At 44.9% G+C, this 24,868-nt stretch overlaps 1 protein-coding gene across 1 annotated transcript in view; it reads left to right on the top strand.

Annotated features, from left to right (window-relative positions):
• Window positions 1-429: 429 nt before the first annotated feature.
• The window catches only part of LOC115096357 (protein-glutamine gamma-glutamyltransferase 6-like), a gene marked incomplete at its 5' end in the record, with an annotated part of 32,524 nt that continues 8,085 nt past the window's right edge, over window positions 430-24,868 (top strand). Inside the window, 8 exon segments of the mRNA XM_029610828.1 lie at window positions 430-558; window positions 1,294-1,356; window positions 1,359-1,473; window positions 9,568-9,700; window positions 9,884-9,987; window positions 13,880-14,122; window positions 15,515-15,889; window positions 18,038-18,195. Of these exon segments, the coding sequence (XP_029466688.1) occupies window positions 430-558; window positions 1,294-1,356; window positions 1,359-1,473; window positions 9,568-9,700; window positions 9,884-9,987; window positions 13,880-14,122; window positions 15,515-15,889; window positions 18,038-18,195 (1,320 nt within the window).

The raw sequence follows: 24,868 nt of genomic DNA, 5'->3' as shown, positions 1-24,868 counted from the left end.
AGACTGTATCGCTGAACTGCCTTGCGCGCCCGAATTGTGCGCTACGAGCACGTTACAGACGGGCAATCCTCGAGCGGACGATACTGGATCGAGCTGTAAGTTAGCCAGATAGCCATATCAGCCTCTCTATTTTTAAAGGAAAGTGGGGTCATGGCCTTAATGTTTGAACCAATCCCCTATGTAAACATTGTTTCTAGGGAAAAATCAGTTTCAACTTATGACAGTTTTCAGGAACCAATTGAGACAAAAGTGCAAGGGCTTCCTGTATGTGTCTTATGTACGGCATGTGCGGATGTACGGTATGAAAAGGGACGGATCTTTCCATTTTGTCAGAGGGAGGGTAATTAATGGGAACATGATACTCTATGTCTATGTCTGCTAGCAACTTTTGAAAACGAGGGCGTTGCTATTAATTATATTTTTTTCAAGTTTGAAGAAAAGATTTTGAATATCTGCCTTGCTCTGCTGGATAGGAACCTGATGTACCTTGAAGATCCAGCCCTAGACTGTTCCTGCAGGAAGATGCCTCTCTATGTGAGCAGGGTGGTCAGCGCCATGGTAAGAACAGACTCTGACCACTAATGGGAGGCACTTAGGGTCTGTAATATGCTGTCTAGGACAATCAGGGTGGGGGGCATTCAGACTACAGGGTACGCTGGGGAGAACTTAATTAATCTCACTGCTCTTTAGGCCTCTGGGAGCTATTTACCTGGGCACGTACCGATCTACCTGGGTAAAAGGGATGTCTGGGAAATTGCCCATCCTTAACCCGGCAAAAAGCATGTGCGAGGATAAACCGTGGGTGCACTTTCAGCCAATTAGGGAGAAGTGTGTGATTAGTTCACCTGTAGATCGCATTTTGCAAATCTACATGGATTATTTTCCATTGAAAACGTCCTGGCAAAAAAAGCAATTGCAAATGTCTGTTGGTCTGGCCACGGAGCACCCAGCTCCTCTTTTTTTACTGGCAAATAAAAGTTATGATAACCTACAAATATTCCAGTTTTATCCAGAACCAATTTAACTGCAAGAACTCTCCTCCATGACATATTGTGTCATGCTTGCAGTTCACCTTGCAATCAGCATGTAGGATGGTAGAAATGCATCAGAAGCTCTAGAAGGTTTGCCCCATGACTGGTTGCTGATAAAGGTATTTAGGTTTGCGGGCACCACAGATTATCCTCTAGCCTAAGTACAAAGAACAACATTTGTAACAGCAGATTCCTTCTCTCTCCTTTTAAAATACATTTTCATTTCGTTCAGTTGGTGGTATTTTATTCCCCCCTACCCCAGGTCAACGGTTACGATGATAAAGGGGTACTGGAAGGAAACTGGGATGATCGATTTTCAGGCGGCGGGTTAATCCTGCTGACTGGCATGGAAGTGTGGAAATCCTTTGGAAATGGCACAAAAGAGGATACACACTGTTAAATACGGCCAGTGCTTGGGTCTTTGCAGGAGTAACGTGCACAAGTAAGTTCATTGTAAATCTCCAACTATGGATGGCAGTCATCTTATGGTGGACCTTTGTTATTTCAGTGTTTCCTTGAGTTAGAGAATTGCACCACAGTATCAGAAACTAGGGGGCTTTAGTTGTTTAAGCACATAAAAAGGGCTGGATCAGACCAATAGTCCATCAAACCCAGCAACCTACTCCTACAGTCAGGGCCGGTGCAAGGGGATTAAACACCCTAGGCACATTATACCTTGCACCCCCCCACCCCCACCCCCCGCCCTGCCCCCGGTCGCAGCCCCGGCTCCTACCTCCAGGGGCGGGGGACCCAATGCCACCGCTCCCCCACCCCTGTGCCAACCCCCCCAAATTTAAATAGAATAACCCCTCCACCTGGCAGCCCTTGTCACATGGTAGGGGCTAATAGCCACAGGCACCATTTTGGTTTAGTTGGCAGCCAATGACCCGGAGTGCCAGATGCTCTCGGGCCCCTGCTGGACTACCAGCGGTTTTCGTGAGTCTTGGGGGGGGTCGAGAGGGTGGCGTTGATGAGGGGGGAAGGCAGGGTGATGCAGGGGCTGGGCAGAATTTTGAAGGGGCACACTTTTTGATGCTTCAAAATTCTGTTGCCTGAAGCGACCGCCTCACCCTGCCTCATTGGCTCGCAAGCGGCAGCGGTGGCCCCTAATGGTTGGTGCCCTAGGCCTTGGCCTAGCTCGCCTAGTGCTTCCGCCGGGCCTGCCTACAGTGACCAATCTGAGTCACTCAGAAGCACCAGTGGATCCCAATAGGAAAGCTTGTTCTATGTCGCTCACTCCAGAAATATGAGGAAGAGGCCACCCAAGTCTTTCAAGCTAATGATTATTTATAGACCTGGCTCTCAGAAACTGCCCAAACCTTTTTAAAACTCAGCTATAACACTTACCACATTCCATGGTAGGGATGTGCATTTGTTTGAAACAAAGTGTAAAAGAGGACAAATGAACCAATTTTCATTTTGCATTCAAACAAAATAAGTAATAAACTAAATTTTGTGTATTTTTTGTTTTCGGCAATAGTGTGCACTATTGCCAAACATTAAAACAATAACATGAAAAATGTTTTAAAAAATAAAAATTCCAAAAATGAAAATTGAACTAAAAAAATAGTCCTCAAAAATGAATTGATGAAACAAAACGGAAAAAAAATGGGTGTGGCACTTATCCTATCCATACTCCATAATTGTGCATTGACTAAAAAGTTCTTAAATTTGTTTTAAATCTGCTACCAGTAGTTTCACAGAGTGTGCCTAGCCCTAGTACGTTTTGTTCTGTTTTATTTTTTTTGAGATGAGGTGACCAGAACTGCATATAATTCTCAAGATGTAGTCACAGTTTTGTTTTCTATTCCTTTCCAAATAATTTCTAATATTCTGTTTGTTTCATTGACCACCATCACACACCGAGCTGAAGGTTTCAACACATTTTCCACAATGACTCCAAGGTCTTTTCACAGATTAGCAGCTTCCTAATATGGAACCCAGCATTGTGTATACATAGCTGGTGTTGCGACCGTCGCTGCCCGTCTTCACTCTGCCCTATTTACCTCTGTGGCGACTCCCTCCGGGTTTGAAGGACAGCTGGCCGCCACGGTGTCTCCCTGCCGACTTTCTCTGGCATCCCCGGACCAGCTCGACGCCTGCAAATCCGCCATGTTGCCTGAAGCCTAGGGGCGCACGCGCTCCGACTAGAAGTACCAGCAAGGGCGCGAACCTCAGGGGTGTCCCCCTGAGATGACGTCATCTGCGTCCAATATTTAAGGTCTCTGATTTCGCCAACGATTTGAATTAGCAAGGGATTCGCTAAGGACTCGCTAAGCTACCTAAGCTACTCTGCCTCCTTGGACTTACCAGGGGTACCCGCTCCTCGGGGGGCCCTCGCTCTCTCTTTGCTTTCAGGTTACAGACGGGAACCGGTACGCGCTCCTCGAGGGCCTTCGTTCCTGAACTCTCTGCTGATTCACTTCTGTCTGGAAGCTATCGCTGCCTATCATCTCTGTGAGTTACCACCGCTCTCTCAGAGCTTTCCCTGGAACCAGGGTACTCGCTCCTCGAGGGCCTAATCCATTCCAGCACCTGAGCTTCCCTGAGACCATTATGTGAGTGTATTTCTAAGTTCTGTTCATGAACTCTGCATACCCTGCCTACTCACTATCTACAGTTTCTCAACAGCTCTGCCATCCAGGGATTGCTGTTCCAGTATCTGAGGGACTACAGCTCAACCGGGCACTTCAGCTCACTACTGCCACCTCTGGTGGTTTCAAATCCTGTTTAATAAAAGAACTAGTGTGTGTCTGTCTCCATACTCTAAGCCTAGCCAGTGGTCCCTCTCGGGATCTTCCTCCGGGGGCATGGTCATCTGCCACCGGCCCAAGGATCCACCCACTCTACCATCAGATTGCTACTCATCTAGCAACTCCACTATAGTTTGCTATCTCCAGCAAGATGATTCTAACAGATTGCTTACTCCCAGCACTCTTCACATCAGATTGCTAACTCCATGGATCCAGCTTAAACTCCAAGGATCTGGCTTAAACTCCAGGGTTCCCTCTTGACTCCAGGGTTCCAGCTAGACTCTAGGGTTCCAGTAACTCCATGGATCCAGCACAACTCAGCGCCTTGCAGGCCATACCAGGCCTGGCCCTGCGCATCTTGGAGCAGCAAGACGCTTTAGAGAAACTTACTGCAGCTTTTCATCAGCTACACACACAGAAGGTTCAAAGCAGAGCGTCCAACCAAGAAGGTCAGTTACAGGAGGTAACTTTAAAGACTACGTACCACTGACAGCTCCAATCTGCTTTTCCAGAGAAATCCAGAAGATCCGGGGCTTTTTGAACCAGTGCTGCATGCACTTTGTTTTACAGCCATCTTTATTTCCTACAGCTCTCTCCAAGACCACCTACATCTTTTCATATCTGGATGGTAGGGCCTTGTCTTGGGCATCCACCTTGTGGGAATGCAAGGACCCCATTTTGCAGGACATAGAAGGATTTATGGACTTGTTTAAATCCATTTTTGATGACCCTGCTCGTACTTCTGTAGCCGGTTCTGCTTTCGTGAAATTGAAGCAAGGCAACAGATCATTGGCTGAATTTGCCATAGAGTTTAAAACTCTTGCAGCAGAACTTCGCTGGGACCCCAAATGTCTCAAGACTCTCTTCTGCGGAGGCCTGGATACCCGCTTAAAGGACGAGCTGGCTGCTCACCAGACACCTAACTCACTGGACGAATTAATAGCCTTGGCCACTCGGATTGTTCACCGGCTCCAGGACAAGGTGAAGGAACTCTGGCCTAAGATGTCACCTGGGTTGAATCAGGCTAGTACTATACCTGCACCTCGAAAGGTTCCAGTAATGCCTGCTGCTGATACAGATGAACCTATGCAACTTGGTCATGGATGCTTGACCTCCAAGGAGAGAAGATTTCGGAAGAAGCACGGCCTATGCATGTACTGTAATTAGCCTGGCCATGATGCCTGTACATGCTCTATTCGTCTGGGAAACGGACGGGCCTAAGTCCTGCAGGAGGACTGTTCTTAGGCCTTATCGCGTCTTCTCCTCCACTCTCTCTCCCAGTCTCCTTGACCTACGGACCAGTCATGGTTCAGAACCCTGCCCTGGTGGACTCAAGGGCAGGAGGCAACTTCAAAATCCACTACTGTTATCCTCCATTCACGGGGAGCCCTTACCAGGCAACGTGACTTACAAAACAGTACCAGTTACTCTTCGCACCGGAGCACTCCATACGGAATCAATTTCCTTCTTTGTTCTGGAGAAGGCTATGCACCCTATCGTTCTAGGGTTACCCTGGCTGCAAGTGCACCAACTCCAGTTTGACTGGGCATCCCTGGATCTCTCCCACTGGGGCCCAGAATGTCATGAGAAGTGCCTTAAGGAAATCTCACCTATCATTTGCATGCCTACGACTCCAGCGATGCCAGGACTGCCGCCCCAAGATGCATCCTTCGGAGATGTATCCTCCGAAGAGGTGGATGATGTCCTTCCTCCACATGGGCCTTGTGATGGTGCCATGCGCAAGGGGACCAATACTGAGCTACCAGAAGAATGGGTGTATCCTCTCTTAGTTCTTGAAAAGAAAGCGATGTTGGAAGATGTGCCTGATGAGCCACAGCACATAATAGACTCGAAGAAGATACCCTTGCCAACCACCCAGTCTGTATCTGCTGGCAAGCCATCAACTCTCATCCAGCAAGATCTACTGGAAAGTCATCTTTTGAAGTGGGTTTTGGATGTTCCCCAACACTGCCACTTCCACTGAAGCTCTTAGTGACGTCCCCAGCAGCTCAATCCATTGCTGCTGATATCTATAAAAACACTCAGCGAATTTCTTCCAAATCTCAAGAACCACCTGTCATCAATGCAGAAGACGACTTAGAAATTAAAATCAAGGAGATTCTGGATGTTCGTAATAGAGGCAAGACTTTTGAATACATTCTAAAATGGAAGGTTTCGGCCCTGAAATAAACTCTTGGGAGCCTCGGACCAATATCTTGGACAAAGAGATGCTTCGTCAGTTTCATCTCGCTCAACCTTCAAAAACTCAAGCCTGGTACCCGAAGAGGAGATCACCCTTTGAAGGGGGGTACTGTTGCGACCGTCGCTGCCCGACGTCTTCACTCTGCCCTCTTTACCTCTGTGGTGACTCCCTCCGGGTTTGAAGGACAGCTGGCCGCCACGGCGTCTCCCTGCCGACCCTCTCCGGCATCCCCGGACTGGCTCGATGCTGCAAATCCGTCATGTTGCCTGAAGCTTAGGGGGCGCATGCGCTCCGACTGAAGTACCAGCAAGGGCGCAAACCTCAGGGGCATCCCTCTGAGATAATGTCATCTGCATCCAATATTTAATATTTCAATATTAAATATCCAATATTTCGCTAACGATTTGAGTTAGCAAGGGATTTGCTAAGGACTCGCTAAGCTACCTAAGCTACTCTGCCTCCTTGGACTTACCAGGGGTACCCGCTCCTCGGGGGCCTCGCTCTCTCTTTGCTTTCAGGTTACAGATGGGAACCGGTACTCGCTCCTCGAGGGCCATCGTTCCTGAACTCTCTGCTGATTCACTTCTGCCTGGAAGCTATCGCTGCCTACCATCTCTGTGAGTTACCACTGCTCTCTCAGAGCTTTTCCTGGAACCAGGTACTCGCTCCTCGAGGGCCTAATCCATTCCAGCACCTGAGCTTCCCTGAGCCCATTATGTGAGTGTATTTCTAAGTTCTGATCATGAACTCTGCATACCCTGCCTACTCACTATCTACAGTTTCTCAATAGCTCTGCCATCCAGGGATCGCTGTTCCAGTATCTGAGGGTCTACAGCTCAGCCGGGCACTTCAGCTCACTATTGCCACTTCTGGTTGTTTCAAATCCTGTTTAATAAAAGAACTAGTGTGTCTTTCTCCATACTCTAAGCCTAACCAGTGGCCCTCTCGGGATCTTCCCCTGAGGGCATGGTCATCTGCCACCAGCCCAAGCATCCACCCACTCTACCATCAGATTGCTACTCCTCTAGCAACTCCACTATAGTTTGCTATCTCCAGTAAGATGATTCTAACAGATTGCTTACTCCCAGCACTCTTCACAACAGCTGGGATTATTTTTCCCTATGTACAACTCTTTGCGCTTGGCAACATTAAATTTCAGCTGTAATTTAGATGCTCACTCAGTTCACAATGTCTGACTGCAATTACCCACAATGTGTTCATGTTTTAACTACTTTAAATAATTTTGCATTATCTGCAGATTCAATTTGCTCACTCATTGCTCTCGTTTCCAAATTTTTAATGAACAAGCAAAACAATGTTGGTCCCAGCACTGATCCCTGGGGCACTCTATTATTCACCTAATAAGTATTTATTTATTATTTTTATATACCGACATTTGATCTCAATTGAGATATCACACCGGTTTACATTCAGGTACTGTAGGTATGCTATTGTGCTTTTTAGTTTCTTTAAACGTTATTGTTTTTCCTCTCTTGGTGCCCCATAGTTACAGCATTTACTCAAAGCATACAAAGCATACAAAAGAAGACAAACATTTATTTTATTTATTTTATTTGAAATTTTTGTATACCGACATTCGTTAGGCAAGCATCACATCGGTTTCCATGTAACATAAAACTGGCCAACATGGCTTTACAATGAAACATATCACACCGGTTTACATTCAGGTACTGTAGGTATGCTATTGTGCTTTTTAGTTTCTTTAAACGTTATTGTTTTTCCTCTCTTGGTGCCCCATAGTTACAGCATTTACTCAAAGCATACAAAAGAAGACAAACATTAAAACATTGAGTTTGATTAATCATTACCAATTTTTCTTCTAATTGGCTGTAAACAAGTTGAAATCAGAATATCTGGCACCCTTTGCATAATACAATACCGCTGATCTTTTTTGGGTGAAAGAACTGCATAAAACTGTTTTTTCATATATATGCTATTTAATATTCATGAAGTAAATATTGACAAGTAGGTCTACTAGAGAAGGAATATGGACAAGGATACAGAATTCTGGCCTTCTACATATTATTGTGGCCAGCAAAAGGCATCACTTTTGTTGTCAGAATAATTCTTCATAGAGAAACCTGAAAGGTTTCAGACAAATTGAAGTTGGACTGTTCAGTAGGGATGTGAATCGTTTTAGGACGATTAAAATTATCGTCCGATAATTTTAATATCGTCTTAAACCGTTATGGAACACAATACAATAGAGATTCTAACGATTTATCGTTATAAATCGTTAGAATCGTGAGCCGGCACACTAAAACCCCCTAAAACCCACCCCCAACCCTTTAAATTAAATCCCCCACCGTCCCGAACCCCCCCCCCAAATGACTTAAATAACCTGCGAGTCCAGCGGCGGTCCGGAACGGCAGCGGTCCGGAACGGGCTCCTGCTCCTGAATCTTGTTGTCTTCAGCCGGCGCCATTTTCCAAAATGGCGCCGAAAAATGGCAGCGGCCATAGACGAACACGATTGGACGGCAGGAGGTCCTTCCGGACCCCCGCTGGACTTTTGGCAAGTCTCGTGGGGGTCAGGAGGCCCCCCACAAGCTGCCAAAAGTTCCTGGAGGTCCAGCGGGGGTCAGGGAGCGATTTCCCGCCGCGAATCGTTTTCGTACGGAAAATGGCGCCGGCAGGAGATCGACTGCAGGAGGTCGTTCAGCGAGGCGCCGAACCCTCGCTGAACGACCTCCTGCAGTCGATCTCCTGCCGGCGCCATTTTCCGTACGAAAACGATTAGCGGCGGGAAATCGCTCCCTGACCCCCGCTGGACCTCCAGGAACTTTTGGCCAGCTTGTGGGGGGCCTCCTGACCCCCACGAGACTTGCCAAAAGTCCAGCGGGGGTCCGGAACGACCTCCTGCCGTCCAATCGTGTTCGTCTATGGCCGCCGCCATTTTTCGGCGCCATTTTGGAAAATGGCGCCGGCTGAAGACAACAAGATTCAGGAGCAGGAGCCCGTTCCGGACCGCTGCCGTTCCGGACCGCCGCTGGACCCGCAGGTTATTTAAGTCATTTGGGGGGGGTTCGGGAGGGTGGGGGATTTAATTTAAAGGGTCGGGGGTGGGTTTTAGGGGGTTTTAATGTGCCTGTTTTACGATTTTTCGATTTTTTCACGATTTTTCACGATATTTTACCCCCCCAAACGGCAACAATACGATTCCCTCCCCCTCCCAGCCGAAATCGATCGTTAAGACGATCGAGGACACGATTCACATCTCTACTGTTCAGTATCCAAGTTGCATTATTCTGTCAGCAAGAAACACCTTTCACTCTCATTCCATAATGGACCAATGTATCAAATATTTAAGGTGGGTGGTGATGCCCAAGAACCTTTGAGGTCACATAGGACTCTTGTACAGTCATATATGCACTGCATAGCTGTCGTGCATTTGTATTCAGTTACTAAAACCAGAGGATAACCTGACAGGATGTGACCATCAACTATTGTATCACACGGAAATTCTAGCTGGGAAAGCTGATGTATTGTTGAATTTCCTTTAAATTGCTTGAGAGTTATACGTTGGTATATTTCTTTCTGATTCTTTCTGCCTACTTTAGTCTTGAGGTGTTTGGGAATCCCGACGCGCAATGTGACCAACTTTGCCTCTGCTCATGATAAGAATCGAAACCTCTGTATTGATGAATATTATGACAGTTCCGGAAAGGCCCTGAAGAAAAGCGACGGCTTGTGGTACCTGGCAAATTATATTCAATGTCACCCCATGCATTTTCCTGTATATATGTCATTTCAACCCTTTTCCCATCGCCCTGACTTCCGAGCTGCTTGAAAGTCTGACAGAGAGATTGTCGGCATCAGCTCTGGCTAAGTACAGAAGCCCCCAGTCAGATCATTCCTGTTTATTCTTATCTGCAGGAATTACCATGTGTGGAATGAGAGCTGGTTCAAAAGGAATGATCTGAAATCATCCTACAGTGGATGGCAAGTTGTGGATGCAACTCCCCAGGAGATAAGCGACGGTAACAGATAAAGCCATTTGGGAGCTGATATTCATACACCTGTTGAGAGGATAAGATAACCGGGTAAATATGCCCGGTTATCTTTACATAGATATTCTGTCGCATTTACCTGGCTATTTGTGTGGTTGAATATCTTGACTAAATATACCGGCTCAAAATTTAAACAGATAGATTTAGGCCTGCCATATATAACCCTCGTCTCGGGTACATAAAATGATGGAATGGATTTCCCTGTTTGTAGAAGGGCTATCCTCCCATATTTATTTAGTGAGTTCAATATGTTGGTCATGCAGATGGTGACGTGAAGTGTATAGAGAGAGCAGGGGTGACCTACATTCTTCTACTCATAGGAGGCAACTTAGGAGCCAACTTTCCAAAAATGATTGGGGCTGCTAAACTGAACCCAAATTATCCCTCCCTGGACACAATGAAGGAGCTTGCTAAATACTGAGGGTGCTCAAGCACCCACTGCATCCACAGAGCTGGCTCCTATGCTTCTACTGACTGGACAGGGAGAACACCACCCAACTCCCCTCTATTAACATCGGCCCATGCCCTACATTAGTGCTGACCAAATAAGGCATGTTAGACACCACTTTCAAAATACCAATACTTGAACTTTATTTCTGGGTTTTCCGGCCAGCAACATTTAGCATAGAGTAAAACCATCAATACTGAATGATCAAAATTCATGGGATACAATAATCAGTATTACATCTTCTCCCAATACCTCCTGTACTTTTAAAATATAATGTGAAGGCCTCTCAGCCTTCACATGAATATCTATTTGATAGATACACACACACACACACACACACACACACACACACACTCTCTCTCTCTCTCTCTCTCTCTCTCTCTCTCAGGAACAAGGATTACATTCCCCTATTTCCATAGGTATTCTTTCATCCTCTGTTAATCCACCCAAACTACCAAGGATGGCCTCAAATCCCAGATTCCTCTTCAAGTTTACCACAGTTTCACACTCTATAAAGGAACGAGATTCATTCCCTTAGACTTAACTCACAACCCCTCATGCACTCATCTTCTCTCCCTTGGTCTACCATACCAAAAATCACATCCAAAAGAGACATGAAAATGCCATTTCCCCAATCTACTCATGAATCCTTGGTCACACAATCTCCCACTCTTTCCACACTTCTCCATTCCCTTAGCATGCAAGGTTCCTTGGCATCTTCCACACAATGGTCCTCTTCAGGAACTCTTCATTTCATTATCCCCCTGATTCCATGTTCTCCTGGACTCATTCCTCAAAGGGAGTAACAATTGCTTCTTCACCCCTGTTCTGGTCAGTTCCTCAGGAAGAGGAAAATATCTTTCTACTTCATGGCCTCGGGCCTTTCCCCTTGAGATGAAGAATCCCTGAAGGGCTCTACTCCCATACTGGGAGGATCCCCAAGTCCACCGACCTGCAGGCTGGTTACTGCAGGCCACTACATCCTGAAGATTCTTTCATATGCTAGCCCCATCCCAGAAAGGATAGGAACAAATGAGTGAAACCCACCAAAATTCTCCCACTTCTATACCACCCTGTGGCATAAATATGAGCAGTCAGGGCTTTCCCCTTTTAAGTGCTTTTATTTGCAGTGGCAAAACATCAATATTCAGCATTTCATCATTAATCTATAAAACAGGCTAGCTATATTTCAAGGGGCTGCCTTACCCTACTTACTCTCATTCTTTAGCTTCACAACTTCCAAACATAACTCAGGCCAGCTATTCTCATGGGCTGCCTAATCTCTCTGTACTCAATGTAGTTTCACTTCACTTCACAAACGCTCACTCAGGTCAGCGATGTTTCAGGAGCAACCTTCTCCTGGAGTGCTGGGGTCTGCCTAAGTCTTCTAGACCTTGACTTTTATCCCCAGGTATGGGATCCTCTCTGGAACCATAATCCCTTGCTGCAGCTACACTCATTTTTTATGTAAACCAGGCCAGATACTTGTAGTCAGTCCTCAAGGTGTTCTGGAGCTCTTGGGTACATGCTCTGTCATACTCCTACTTTACACTCCTCCACCAATCACATAAATCTCAGTTTTTAAGATAACCACCACCTTTACCATAACTGGGAACTCTCCGGATTTGGCCTGGAGACTCAGGAATTCTGACTGAATTGCCGGGTCTCCAGGCTAACACCTGAAAATTCCGAGTGCCCTGCTGCAGAAGGCTGGAAGGAAAAACAGCTGGAGCAGTGCAGACCCGAAGGAGGAGGAGCATCAGTAGTCATGCTGCAGGAGGACAAGGAGAAGCATGGGGCCATGAAACAGGAGTGAGACGAGCAGGAGCACAGTCCCTCCCCCCCCCCCACAAGGAACAAGGAACTGCAGATGCAAGCAGCAGTGTCGGGCCATGCACAGAAATTGAAAGAAGGGCATAGCGGGCCAAAGCTGCAGAAGGAGGTGGAAGTGGAGAGCTTGTCCTGCAGGCCTGGGGAAATGAGGATTGAGGTGAGAAGAGAGATTGAAAGTGTGTGTGTGTGTGTGTGTGTGTGTGTGTGTGTGTGAAAGAGGGCGAGAAGGGAATGAGTGTGCATGTGTGTGCATGATTGGGTGTGTGGAAGAGGGAGAGAAGTGAGTGATTGCATATATGTGTGTGAGAGTAAGTGGAAGAGAGAGAGAATGTGGGTGTGTATGAAAAAGGGAGACGAGTAAGTGTGCTGGTGTGTGGAAAAGGGAGAGGAGTGAGTGTGTATGTGTGTGTGAGAGTGCATGAATGTGTGTGATAGAGGGAGAGAAGTGTGTTGTAGACGAGAGAGAAAAGTGAGTGAGAAGGAGAGTGAACATGTGAGTGTGCTAGTGTGGGAAGAGAGAATTTGTGTGCATGCTGCTACCGCTATGCCCCCCCCCCCCCCCCGCACGACAATCTCAGGGTGTTAAGAAATCAGAAGTTCCCAGGTATGCCCCTTACCCAAACAGTGTTAACTCAATACCTTGCATTGCTCACTCTATAAAATGCCACCCAGTGGCCATTTGTTATAACTACAAGTTCAACATTCAACATATTTCTCAGTGATTTAATATATAATAGGCTCCAATTCTCCCCCACCCAGAATATCTTGTAGTACTAGAAACCAAATAATGACTCAACAGTTGGGGTCTTCTTACATATATGTGCGGCTGGGATTACCCAGCTAAATTTAGCCTGTAATCGCAGAATATCACACTAAATGGCTAAATCTGAAAACTCGCCCAAGTCCTTTCTCAGCTAAAATAAAAGAAAGATTGGGAACAGCAAGATGCATACTGCCCCACAAGGGTCAACTTCCACACCTTAAAATGGTGGCAGTTGATTTTTATTTGCCAGGAACCCACCTTGTTAGGTTCTCACATGGGGCTGCTGCCCCCCCCCCCCCCCCCCCAATTTAGAAGATAACCAAATACTCCTGGTAGAAAACCTAAAGGATTTTTACACTGAAGCCTTCCCAGACCTTCCCCTACCCCACCTCCCACTCTCCACTCACCAGCTTTACCTCCATAGAACAAAATGGCACCATCCTCTGGGCCTGCCAGCATCACTGGCAGGGCAAGAACAACTGGGTATCGCCTCTGCCCCATTTAGACTCAACAAATGGGGCAAGTTGGATCTGGAAGGGGTGGCAGATGGGATGGGGAAGGATTGGGGAAGCTTCAGTTTTTAAATCTTGTCGGCACTGTTGTCGTTCGGCAGGGGGAAAGGGAGACCAGAGTGCCTTTCTTTCATTTTATGTTTGAGTGGTTTGGTTTTGTTAATTTATTTTATAACCCACAGACAGATGAAAATAAAACAAACCATAAAGAAATGGAAGTGTAGCGCCCTCGTAAATGTTTTGCGTTGATAAGTGCGTGCAGCGTGGGCAGTCTCTCAGTGCTCTTCATTTGTCTCCATGTTCCAGGAAGGTATTGCTGTGGCCCTGCCTCTGTCCAAGCCATTAAAGAAGGAGACGTGGACCTGGACTATGACACTGCTTTTGTGTTTGCCGCAGTGAACGCAAACCGCTGCACCTGGATCTACTATGACAAGAAAATAAGAGAGAGAGTTTACTGTGATACTAAGGTAGTCGGACAAAACATCAGTACCAAGGCGGTTGGCAGTGATGACCGTGTAGACATCACAGCAAATTACAAATACCCAGAAGGTAAAGAGAGTCTGGAACCCAGTGTGATCTTATTGGTCAAAAAAGTGATCTTTCCAGCAAACTGAACAGAATTTATCTTAAGAATTAGAGGTGTGCAGTGAAAATTGTTTTTTTGTGTCACTTTTTCATGTCATTATTATTCTTTTGAGGTGTGAGAGGAATTGTTTCATTTGGTTTTATATTCCCTTTTTGTTTTAGTTTTTTGTTTTATGCTTTTTTTTTTTTTTAACGGCACACCCCCAACTAAGAATAGCAAGAAAGAAATAGTTCATATTTACTACAAAATATGTAAAATTATGCACGCCACATGTCCTACAGCACACCTCCTCTTAAGGATATGTGAGCCATAAATTATCATGGATTATTTCCAGAAGCCCCCACCCCACATCCCCTACTGTTCTTCATCTACCAGCCATGGTTATCGAGAAGGGTTCTCTTTTATCCTCCCTTCCCCTCACCACAATAATCTCTTTCTAAATCTCACCACCGCCCTCACCAGACCCAGTCCTCCTCCTCCCTTCCCCATAGGCAGGAGCAGCCCAGGGAGACAGCAGACACCGCTGAGGCTGGGGAAAATATTTACTTTATTTACATATTTATAAGTGCGTTTACATGAAAATGTAGTCCTACGCACCAGTCATAAGACTGAGTACTACATGGCTATAATCATCAGCCAAAAAAGAATAATTTTTACAATTCCAAGCATGCACACATTTTATTAAAGTGCAAAAAAAAAATCATCAAGAAAAAATGGATGTAAATATCGTCAATGGCTAATACACCTCAGTCCTGGTTATTCACCCAGCGGAGTTATTTTTGATTGTTACTTCTGTGGCAATTTCATATGAGGTGAGAAAGCCTATACCTTAAGAATCCCCAAATATAGGCAAACCTGCCACCACACAATGGAGTCAGGCAATGTAAAAATGTATTCCTGTGCTTTTCTGGAATTGATGCCTAGCCTTTGAATCACAGTCCAAACCCCTTCCCGACCCCTCCCTCAGGAATGCATCCACTTTGTCCAGGCAAACGTATAGCACAGGGTCATAAATTTACCTGCATGTTGGACAATTTTATAACAAGCTATTTCTGCACCATTTTACCCTTGGAAATATCTTGGGGAAAAGCCTCCGTGTGTACATTTTTCTTTTTAGATCAATAATTGTAAAGTATGACACTGATTCTTGTAATTTCCTTGATTGCATTTTTATTCATGCATTTAAAAATATAAATTAATTATAATGTGAAGGAATTCTAATTTATATAACATGTTTTATGATGCACTTCAGATTTTTATAGATTACTTATTTTGTCTGTATTGCCATTTTTTGTGATCTACTATAGACTTTTGGCTTTTTATATTTTATATTACCATATTCCTCTGTCCATCAGGATCTGCTAAAGAACGAAGAATTTACATAAAAGCATGCAAAAAGCTACAGAAAGCTGGCATAATAAACAAAAAGGATACAGGAAGAGTCACCATTGGAAGAAAAAAACCAATAAAAAAACGTCCTAGCACCACAACTGAAGCCTCCAGTGAAACTCCCGAAGACCCAGCCGTGCCTGACATCTCTGGAAAGTTCCAGCTGCAGGAGTCTCCTGCATTTGGTGACGACATCCACCTTGTTCTGATTCTCAAAAATTTGACTTCGGAGAGCAAGAGTGTAAGGGTTAAAATTAGTTCCTCAGCGATCATGTACACTGGAGTGCCAATATATGAGCTCTTGAAGGACTCACTTTCTGCAACTATTGATCCAAAAGGAGGTAAGTTCTCACGTACAGCAAACTTCACTAATTTTCCTTTTTCCTGTTTCATGAAAATACTGCAGTTAGGAAGGGGAAACCAAGGCTGGGATGTGCTGGAGGGCACTGCCCCTTTAAATTATTTTGTGAAAAGAAGTTTTACGGAAGTAGAGCAAAGTGCTTTTCAAAGTTACCCGCTATGCCCAATGTTCTGGATGGAAAAAGTGACCACACAGGAGCAAATCTCTGCAGGTGCTTCATCCCGTCACCAGATTTGAAGGCAAAAGAGCACGTGCACCTTCGGTTTGAAAACAGTGTGGGTAAAAAGTACATATAGACTTTGCACCAATGCAGGCAGCTTGAAAATTCACCCATTAGAGGTTGATTTTAAATCGAGCGCGCTTGCGCCCAATCACACACTTATTGGTGCGGAAGCGAGGATTCGCTGGAATTTGTAACTGTGCATGCACGCACGTTTTAAAATGCACCAACCACGCCTAATTTTAAGAGGTCACTCAAGCACAGCTAGCACGCGTGTGTCTTCCATAGGACCTTGTCCGCTTTTATGCACGTATGTCAGCAAATTTCAAAATATGCTCACATGACGCACTTTCCCAGTTTTACAATTGACCCACCGATTTGTCCAGTTAATAGCAAAGGCCTTTCGGATCCCTCTGGTCCTTCATCCTACATACTTCCCTCACCCAATTGACCCGGACGCCTCACCCTGTTTTGTAAGCCCTAAAACTCAAGATCTACTGACTCCCTCCTCATCAGGAGCAGCAGTAAAGTTACGCAGATATACGCGTGTATGTGGGCATTTTTGCGCGAGCAACGCTTTTAAAATCGACTTAACAGTTCACAGGCCTCTAAGCCTGCTAAGCCCAAGCTGAAATGAGCAGAAGACTGTACAGAAGCTGATTCATTTCTGTTTATTATTATCCAGCAAAAAGAAATACAAAACCCCAATAATAACCAGAGATGTCCCCAGAGAATACTGCGAAGGCTCATAGACTAAATGTAGAAACTCCCTCCGGGTATGAGACTAAAGTAGCATTGCTGAGGAGCCAGGGTCTCTTAAATGTGGCAATCTCCTGAATTATACATGGGGAATGCGTGTCAGAATACAGCTGACCTGTCGCCTTCACGAGGGGACTATTTCAAGTAAAGAATCAGAGATGACAATTGCACCTGATGCAAACTACTTAAAAACAATAAATATAAATGTGTTTGGCTGAAAAACCTGTTTTCTAGGATTATACTGTTTTCTTGGAGTGGAGAAGTAGCCTATGGGTTAGAGCAGCAGGCTGAGAACCAGGGTTCAAATCTTGCTGCTGCTCCTAGTGATCCTGAGCCCTCTGGAGACAGGGAAATACAAATGGTACCTGAATGTGATTTACTTTGAAGTGGTGGACCCATGAGAAAAGGCAGAATATAAATAAACTCTTGCTAAGGCCAAAAGCTGCAAACCAGGAGCCTTATTAAGGATAGGCATAGAATGGAAAAAAAAGTCCTTTTTGAATAAGGCCCACTATATCCTAAAATTTTTCATTATTATTAAGATATAACTTTACAAAATATTATCACACAAGCAGACCAGTGTTCTAATTTATATTTTAAAGTTTTTGAACCTTCTGGGGTGAATTTTCTGATTGGATGTTGCATGCACGGTCAGAAGAAGTATTTTGCAAAAACCTGAAGTGTGTGTGTACTAGCAGTATCCTGCATAAAGTTAATGGGCATTTTGGGGCTATTTTGTAGGTAATGTAGGCTATTTTGCCACATTACCAAATTTGTCCGTACGCTTTTACACCTGCTAATGGACTTGTACAATTGAAATCACACTTGTCTTTTGTCAGTAGTTTTTGGATTAGAGGTCTGGGTGAACTGGTGGGGGGGTTCAGTGTAAATAAAGACCTGGATGATCTAAGTGAATTGGTGAAGGTATTGGTGAACTGGTGATTCCAAGTACACATGAGTAGGTGTTTTTAGAAGCAGAATACATGCACACTTTCTAAAATACCTGCTTCCATGTATAATTGACAGTTATTACATGGCTTCCGCCATGTAATATTTACAGTTTATAAAATGCTAGCATAATCTCTGTGGGCCACTTAGGCAAAGGACTTAATGTACCTAATTGTTTCTAAATACGTTTTAACTTTCCAGAAAAACAGATTCCATTAGAAATACATAACTCCCTGTATGAAACACATTTAACTAAAGACTACATGATAGAGGTGTCTGCCCTGTGCAATGTGAAACAAGGAAGGAAGCTGCTAGTGAGGAAGGTCGTCTCGCTGGAGAAACCTCCCATCACAATCACGGTAAAGAATTCTCCAACCAGTAGCCTTGAAGGGAAATGTGATTTGGATGAATGAACTGGTAACCACTCCGACCAGATCCGGCCAAGTTGGCTTGGATTTGTATCCGATTTGCTCGGCCATTGCTGGCACACTTGGAGGATGAGGTTTGTATGGGTATCTGTGACTTGGAAAGTAGGGAGTACATAAGATGAAGAGTGGTATACCACAATGAGGCTGATGTACTAAGAAGAGAAAAACTGGCAGTATAGCATGGGCTATTTTTCTACTGGAAAAATAGTTTGCATATTTTTTTGACAGGAAATTGCACAAAAACTTTAACTACACTATTAAATCAGCTCTGCAAAGCAAATTTTGTGCATAGTTTTATTAAGTGCCAACTAAGCTAATAATAATAATAATGAGGTGAAATCAGTAAATAAGGTGAATATAAGCAGAGCCTTTTACTGGCTCCCCCTTGTAGTTAATAAGAACATAAGAACATAAGAAATTGCCATGCTGGGTCAGACCAAGGGTCCATCAAGCCCAGCATCCTGTTTCCAACAGAGGCCAAACCAGGCCACAACAACCTGATAATTACACAAACACTAAGAAGATCCCATGCTACTGATGCAATTAATTCTCCAACATCTACTAATTACAAGGGAAAACCTTGCTCGGTGGTTTTTTGTACGGTGGCTTTATGCAAGGAAAACCAATTTTCTGTTATCCTTTTTGTTTGTCCCGTCTATTATTCTTTATTATTTATAATTCTTTTTGCTTTTTTCTTTTATACTATTTCTCTTTTATTCTTTGCTTATAAAATCCCTTCTCCCCCGGTCACTTATCCGACCCACTGTTTGTTCTTGTTATTTTATACTTATCCAGGCCGCTCCCTTGTCACTTCTTATGGGTTCGGATCTGCCCGCCCGACATTGGCCATGTTTCGGCACCATGTGCCTGCTTCAGGGACTGCGGGAGAATAATCTACTGTGTCCAAACCGGGTTCACAGTGTCAATATCACTTTTTTTAATATCTTACTAGATAAACGAAGCCTGACCGACGTGCCGCAAATGCGCAGTAGAGACCAGCTCTACCGCGCATGTGCGGGCGAGCACGTCGCTCTGAGCAAGCGTCAGAAAGAAAAAATGGCGGCGTCCAGTGGCAGCAGCGGGCGGCGGCGGCGGTACCAGCAGCGGGCGGCAGCGAGCAGCGACGGCGGTAGCGAGCGGCGGCGACGGCGGTAGCGGTGACGGCGGTAGCGGGCGGCGGTAGCGGCCAGTAGCGAGGGAGGGAGAAGAGAGAGAGGGAGGGACGGACTGAGTGGGAGGGAGGGACTGAGTGAGAGGGAGGGACTGAGTGGGAGGGAGGGGGGACTGAGTGAGAGGGAGGGAGTGGGACTGAGGGAGGGAGTGGGACTGAGGGAGAGAGAGGGAGGGAGGGAGTGGGACTGAGGGAGGGGACGGAGGGAGTGGGGACAGAGTGAGTGGGACTGAGTGAGAGAGAGGGGGAGGGAGTGAGTGAGACTGAGTGGGAGGGAGGGACTGAGTGAGAGGAGAGGGAGGGTGGGGAGGAGTGGGGGAGGGAGGGAGGTAGGGGGTGGTGAAGAGTGAGGGGAGAGAGAAAGAGGGGGAGGTGAGAGACAGAGGGATGTAGCCCGTTTTAACGGGCTTAACGGCTTGTCCCATGTATAAAGTGAGAATGGAAGGCGTCGCTCACTTTATACATCTCCGGAACTGGTATCTCCCCAATATCCTCATTAGAACACAGAAGCAAAGAATCCATTTAGTCTTTCTGCAATGGCCTTATCTTCCTTAAGAGCCCCTTTAACCCTTCAGTCATCTAATAGTCCAACCAACTCCCTCACAGGTTTCTTGCTTCGGATATAGTTTAAAAAAATTTATTACGAATTTTTGCCTCTATGGCCAATTTCATTTCAAATTCTCTCTTCGCTTGTCTTATCAATGTTTTACACTTACCTTGACAATGCTTATGTTTTATCCTATTTTCTTCAGATGGATCCTTCTTCCAATTTTTAAAGGATTTTTTTTGTATAAAATAGCCTCTTTCACTTCACCTTTTAACCATGACGGTAATCATTTTGCCTTCCTTCCACCTTTAATGCGTGGAATGCATCTGGACTGCGCCTCTAGGATTGTATTTTTAAACAATGTCCATGCCTGTTGAACACTTAACCTTTGCAGCTTCACCTTTCAGTATTTTTCTATTTTCCTCATTTTATCAAAGTTTCCCCTTTAAAAATTTAGTGTTAGAGCTGTATATTTACTTATTGTCCCCCTTCCAGTTATTAGTTTAAATTTGATCATGTTATGATCACTATTCCCAAGTAGCCCCACCATCATTACCTCTCTCACCAAATCCTGTGTTCCACTAAGAATTAAATCTAAAATAGCTCCCTCTCTTATTGCTCCCTCTCTTGTTGCTCCCTGAACCAATTGCTCCATGAAGCAGTCATTTATTACATCCAGGAACTTTATGTCTCTAGCAAGTCCTGATGTTACATTTACCCAGTCATTATTGGGGTAATTGAAATCTCCAATTATTATTACACTGCCAAATTGGTTAGCTTCCCTGATTTCTCTTAGCATTTCATCATCTGTCTGATCATTTTGTCCAGGTGGACGGTAGTATACTCCTATCACTATACTCTTACCCAACCCACATGGGATTTCTATCCATATAGATTCTACTGAGCATTTAGTCCTGTTGGACTCTATACCCTCCCAGACATAAAGTGCCACACCCCCACTAAGTTGATCCTCCCTATCATTGCAGTATAATTTGTACCCTGATATAGCACTGTCCCATTGGTTATCCTCCTTCCACCAATTCTCTGTGATGCCAATTATGTCAATCTCATCATGTACTGCTATACACTCTAACTCTCCCAGCTTACTACTTAGACTTCTGGCATTGGCATACAGACATTTCAAAGTGTGTTTTTTGTTTGTATTTACAACCTGCTTTTCAGTTGTTTGGAAATCATTAGCTTCGGAGCTTCAGTGACATTTTACATATAGGCACATGGACTATGTTTGCTTTTAATGGAACCTCTCTGTTGGGATGCCCTAACTCTCTTTCTTCATTAGTATCCTCCAAGGATACATTTCTCCGAACCATGCACTGCTGAGTGACTGTCGGCTTTCCCCCTTGTTCTAGTTTAAAAGCTGCTCTATCTCCTTTTTGAAAGGTAGTGCCAGCAGCTTGGTTCCACTCTGATTAAGATGGAGCCCATCCTTTCGGAAAAGTCTCCCCTTTCCCAAAGGTTTCTCCAGTTCCTTAAAAAACTGAATCCCTCTTCCCTGCACCATTGTCTCATCCACGCATTGAAACTCTGGAGCTCTGCCTGCCTCTGGGAACCTGTACGTGGAACAGGAAGCATTTCAGATAATGCCACCCTGGAAGTTCTGGATTTTAGCTTTCTACCTAAAATCTAAATTTGGCTTCAAGAACCTCTTGCCTTGATGATTTTGCGTCGCAGCAACTCATTAGCTAGTAATTTAAACAGAATTTTATAAGCATAAAACTACACATAAAATATTACTCTTAGCAAAGCCTAAAAAATTTGCTAAATCAGTTTAGCACATTGAAAGGGAAAATGGAACACACTATCACAGATAGCGTGCACTATTTGCCATTTTTGCACTCAAAGTGGACTTTCTGAAAGTTTGCTCAAATTAGTCCCTCTCCCTCAGTGAGAGATACCTGGCATACCCGTAACTTTTACCAGCTAGAGACAGGAACCAGTACCTTATTTGCTCTGCTCATTCCTTTTCTACCACAAACACTATTTCACTTGCAATAAATTTACCATTCAGACATTTGTGCAAAAACCAGGCAAGGTTAGTTTGATGTGTGATATTGTAATTTTGTTGTAACTATGTTTATGTTATGATATATGGGAGATAAATTATTATGCCCTGGGCAGCAATGATAAGGTATGAAATCAAGTGAAATGCAAATACAATATTTTGTATATAGGCTATGCCCCTACCATAACTGTAGCCGTTCATTCCCAGGTCATAGCCTCTGGAGATGAGTGGCTATAACCTTATTCTGTACTGAATTGAGATGATCTTATCAATTGTATTTGGACTTATTTTAAAGCAGTGAATTATTTACTCCTCTGTTGACTTCTGTGGAACTAGTGAACAGTTTAACTCATTCACGGTGCTAATCTTTTAAAAAGAAATGTTCGGAGATCACGTGACCTGATGAGCGGGTAGACAGCAGGCTAACTGCACTTCTGGCTCCCCCGCCAAAAAGCCCACACTACCAGCATTAACTGCGCGAATCGTGGCGGCCCCCACCGAAACAAGCCCCCACCAAAAGACGATCGAATCGTTTTTTTTATATCCGATGAGACTGGGATGGCGGCTAAGCCGCAGAGAAGAGAGAAACTGGCCGGTGGGCAACACTAATGGAAAAAGGCCGCCGGGCCTCCGAGCCCCAGCACGCCGGCAGAGAAAACAGACCTCGTTGGGGACGTCACTCAAGCAGTGGTGCAGGCGCTGGAACCGCGATTCACCGACTTAGCCCACAAAATCAGCGCAGGTAATGAAACTTTACAGGAAATTAAAAACCAAGTGGCTGACACACAACAACATATTGCAGATGTAGAGACAGAGACCCAAAATCTCCTGCAGAAACAAGAACAACTCGTTAAGCAAGTACACACACTTGAATACAAGGTAGAGGATCTGGAGAACAGGTCAAGGAGGAACAATTTGCGATTTGTGGGGATCCCGGAATCCATCCCTGAGAAGGAGCTAGCAAAGATCCTTGAAACGGGGTTAATACAGGAGCTTGGCTTGGCTTAGTGGAGCTTGCAGGCAGCGTAATAGTTGAAAGAGCACACAGATTGGGGATCAGAAAATTGGAGGCGGCAAGGCCCAGGGTGGTTAGCGCAAGGTTCTTGAATTTCTGTCACAAGACAGCAATACTTCAAGCTTTTTGGCGATTTCAAGATTACTCGGCTGCGTTGTCTGCAAAACGCAAGGAGTTCTCCCCTGTTTGTGCTGATTTGCTCAAGAGAAAAATAAAATTCATGCTGCAATACCCAGCCAGGCTCCGGGTGGAGCATAATGGCGCCTGGCGTAGTTTGGACTCTGTGGAAGCAGCACGATAATTTATCACTGAAACTTTGGACACCAGGTGAATCATATGGCATTATATGGAAGCAATACTCTGTTGTTGTTTTTTTCTTCTCCTTTTGTAATTGGAGAATCCCAGTATATCTTGCTCTGCTCAGGTCTATCTTATTCACATTGTTCAGTTGGATGCACTGTTTACTTTTTGTTGTAAGATTTGATTCCAGTTTCGTAATATTTGGATACTGATGGGGGAGCTGGTAAGGTTACTTAGTGATCTCCTGCCTCCGTTACTGGTGGTGATAAGATGCTGGGGTTGAGGGTACAGGGAGGGGGCATGTGGTAGCGCTGGGGTTTTTCTGAGTAGGTGTCTTTTCCACTCCTGGGAATACAATTATCGATGTTTAGAATGGATTTTTATACAATTGCCTCACATGATAGTGTTTAGGGCGACACCTCTAGGCTGGGAGGGGTGTGCCTCATGGTTTCTTGTATGTGGATTTATTGCACATTTCATTACCATACACCGCCAGGTAGATGGCTGACAAAAGCTTAGATGTATATCATGGAATGTAGCAGGTCTAGGCTCCCCTGTAAAGAGGGCAAAAATTCTGCAATCGCTGAGACGGCATAAAGCTTAAATTGCATTTTTGCAAGAGACACATCTAACGGCTGTGGAGAGTCAAAAGCTGTCCCGAGACTGGGTGGGGAAGGTGTTTTATTCCCCTGCACAGCATAGGAAAGCGGGAACTGCAATCTTGGTAGGGAAACAGACGGTCTTCGAGGAAGCCCATACCACTGCTGATAAGGAGGGACTCTATGTTTTAGTTACAGGGAAATTATTTGGAGTTAAGGTGACACTTTGCAGTGTATACGCCCCAAACTCATACCTGCACAGTTTTTTTTTTTACAGATTTAGCACAACTGGTGGATCCTTGGAGAATACTACATCTTGAACAGAGAGATTACACGCATGTAGCCTGAGCCCATAACTCAATGTCTAGAATAGACTATATGTTAGTCTCCACACCCGAAGAATGTTCAGACCATGCCATGATATGGATAGATGCGAATCTGGGGGGCCCGAAACAACCTCAACCAAGGTGGCGCTTCCCGGCGCACCTTTCTGAAGACAAAGCTTTTAAAGCTTTCCTTCAAGAAAAATGGGAAAATTACAGGCACCACAATTCGCAACATCAGGACAACCCGACCTTATTCTGGGAGGCTGGTAAAGCTACCATGAGGGGGGGGGGGGGGGGGGAATCATTGCTTATGTAATTCGGCAGCAGAAACTAGCTAGTAAGCAGTTGATTGATCTGGAAAAAGAAGTCCAGGTGGCAAAACAAAAACTGATAACGCGACCCACTCCCCAAGCGAAACATTATCGTGATTTACTGAACACACTAAATTGCTATATCCATATACTCTACCATTCGCATAAACTTTATAGATTTGGAAACAAAATGGGGAAGTTGATAGCGAACCAAGTACGTGTACAACGGGGTTCAGTATTTATTGTAGCTCTCTGAGATAGACATGGGGTACAGCATACTTCTGGCACTCACATTGTGAACTTTTCCGGCAG

Source organism: Rhinatrema bivittatum, chromosome 8 (genome assembly GCF_901001135.1).
Source record: "Rhinatrema bivittatum chromosome 8, aRhiBiv1.1, whole genome shotgun sequence".
In the NCBI taxonomy this organism is placed as follows: domain Eukaryota; kingdom Metazoa; phylum Chordata; class Amphibia; order Gymnophiona; family Rhinatrematidae; genus Rhinatrema; species Rhinatrema bivittatum.
This window is presented reverse-complemented; position numbering and strand designations above follow the sequence as displayed.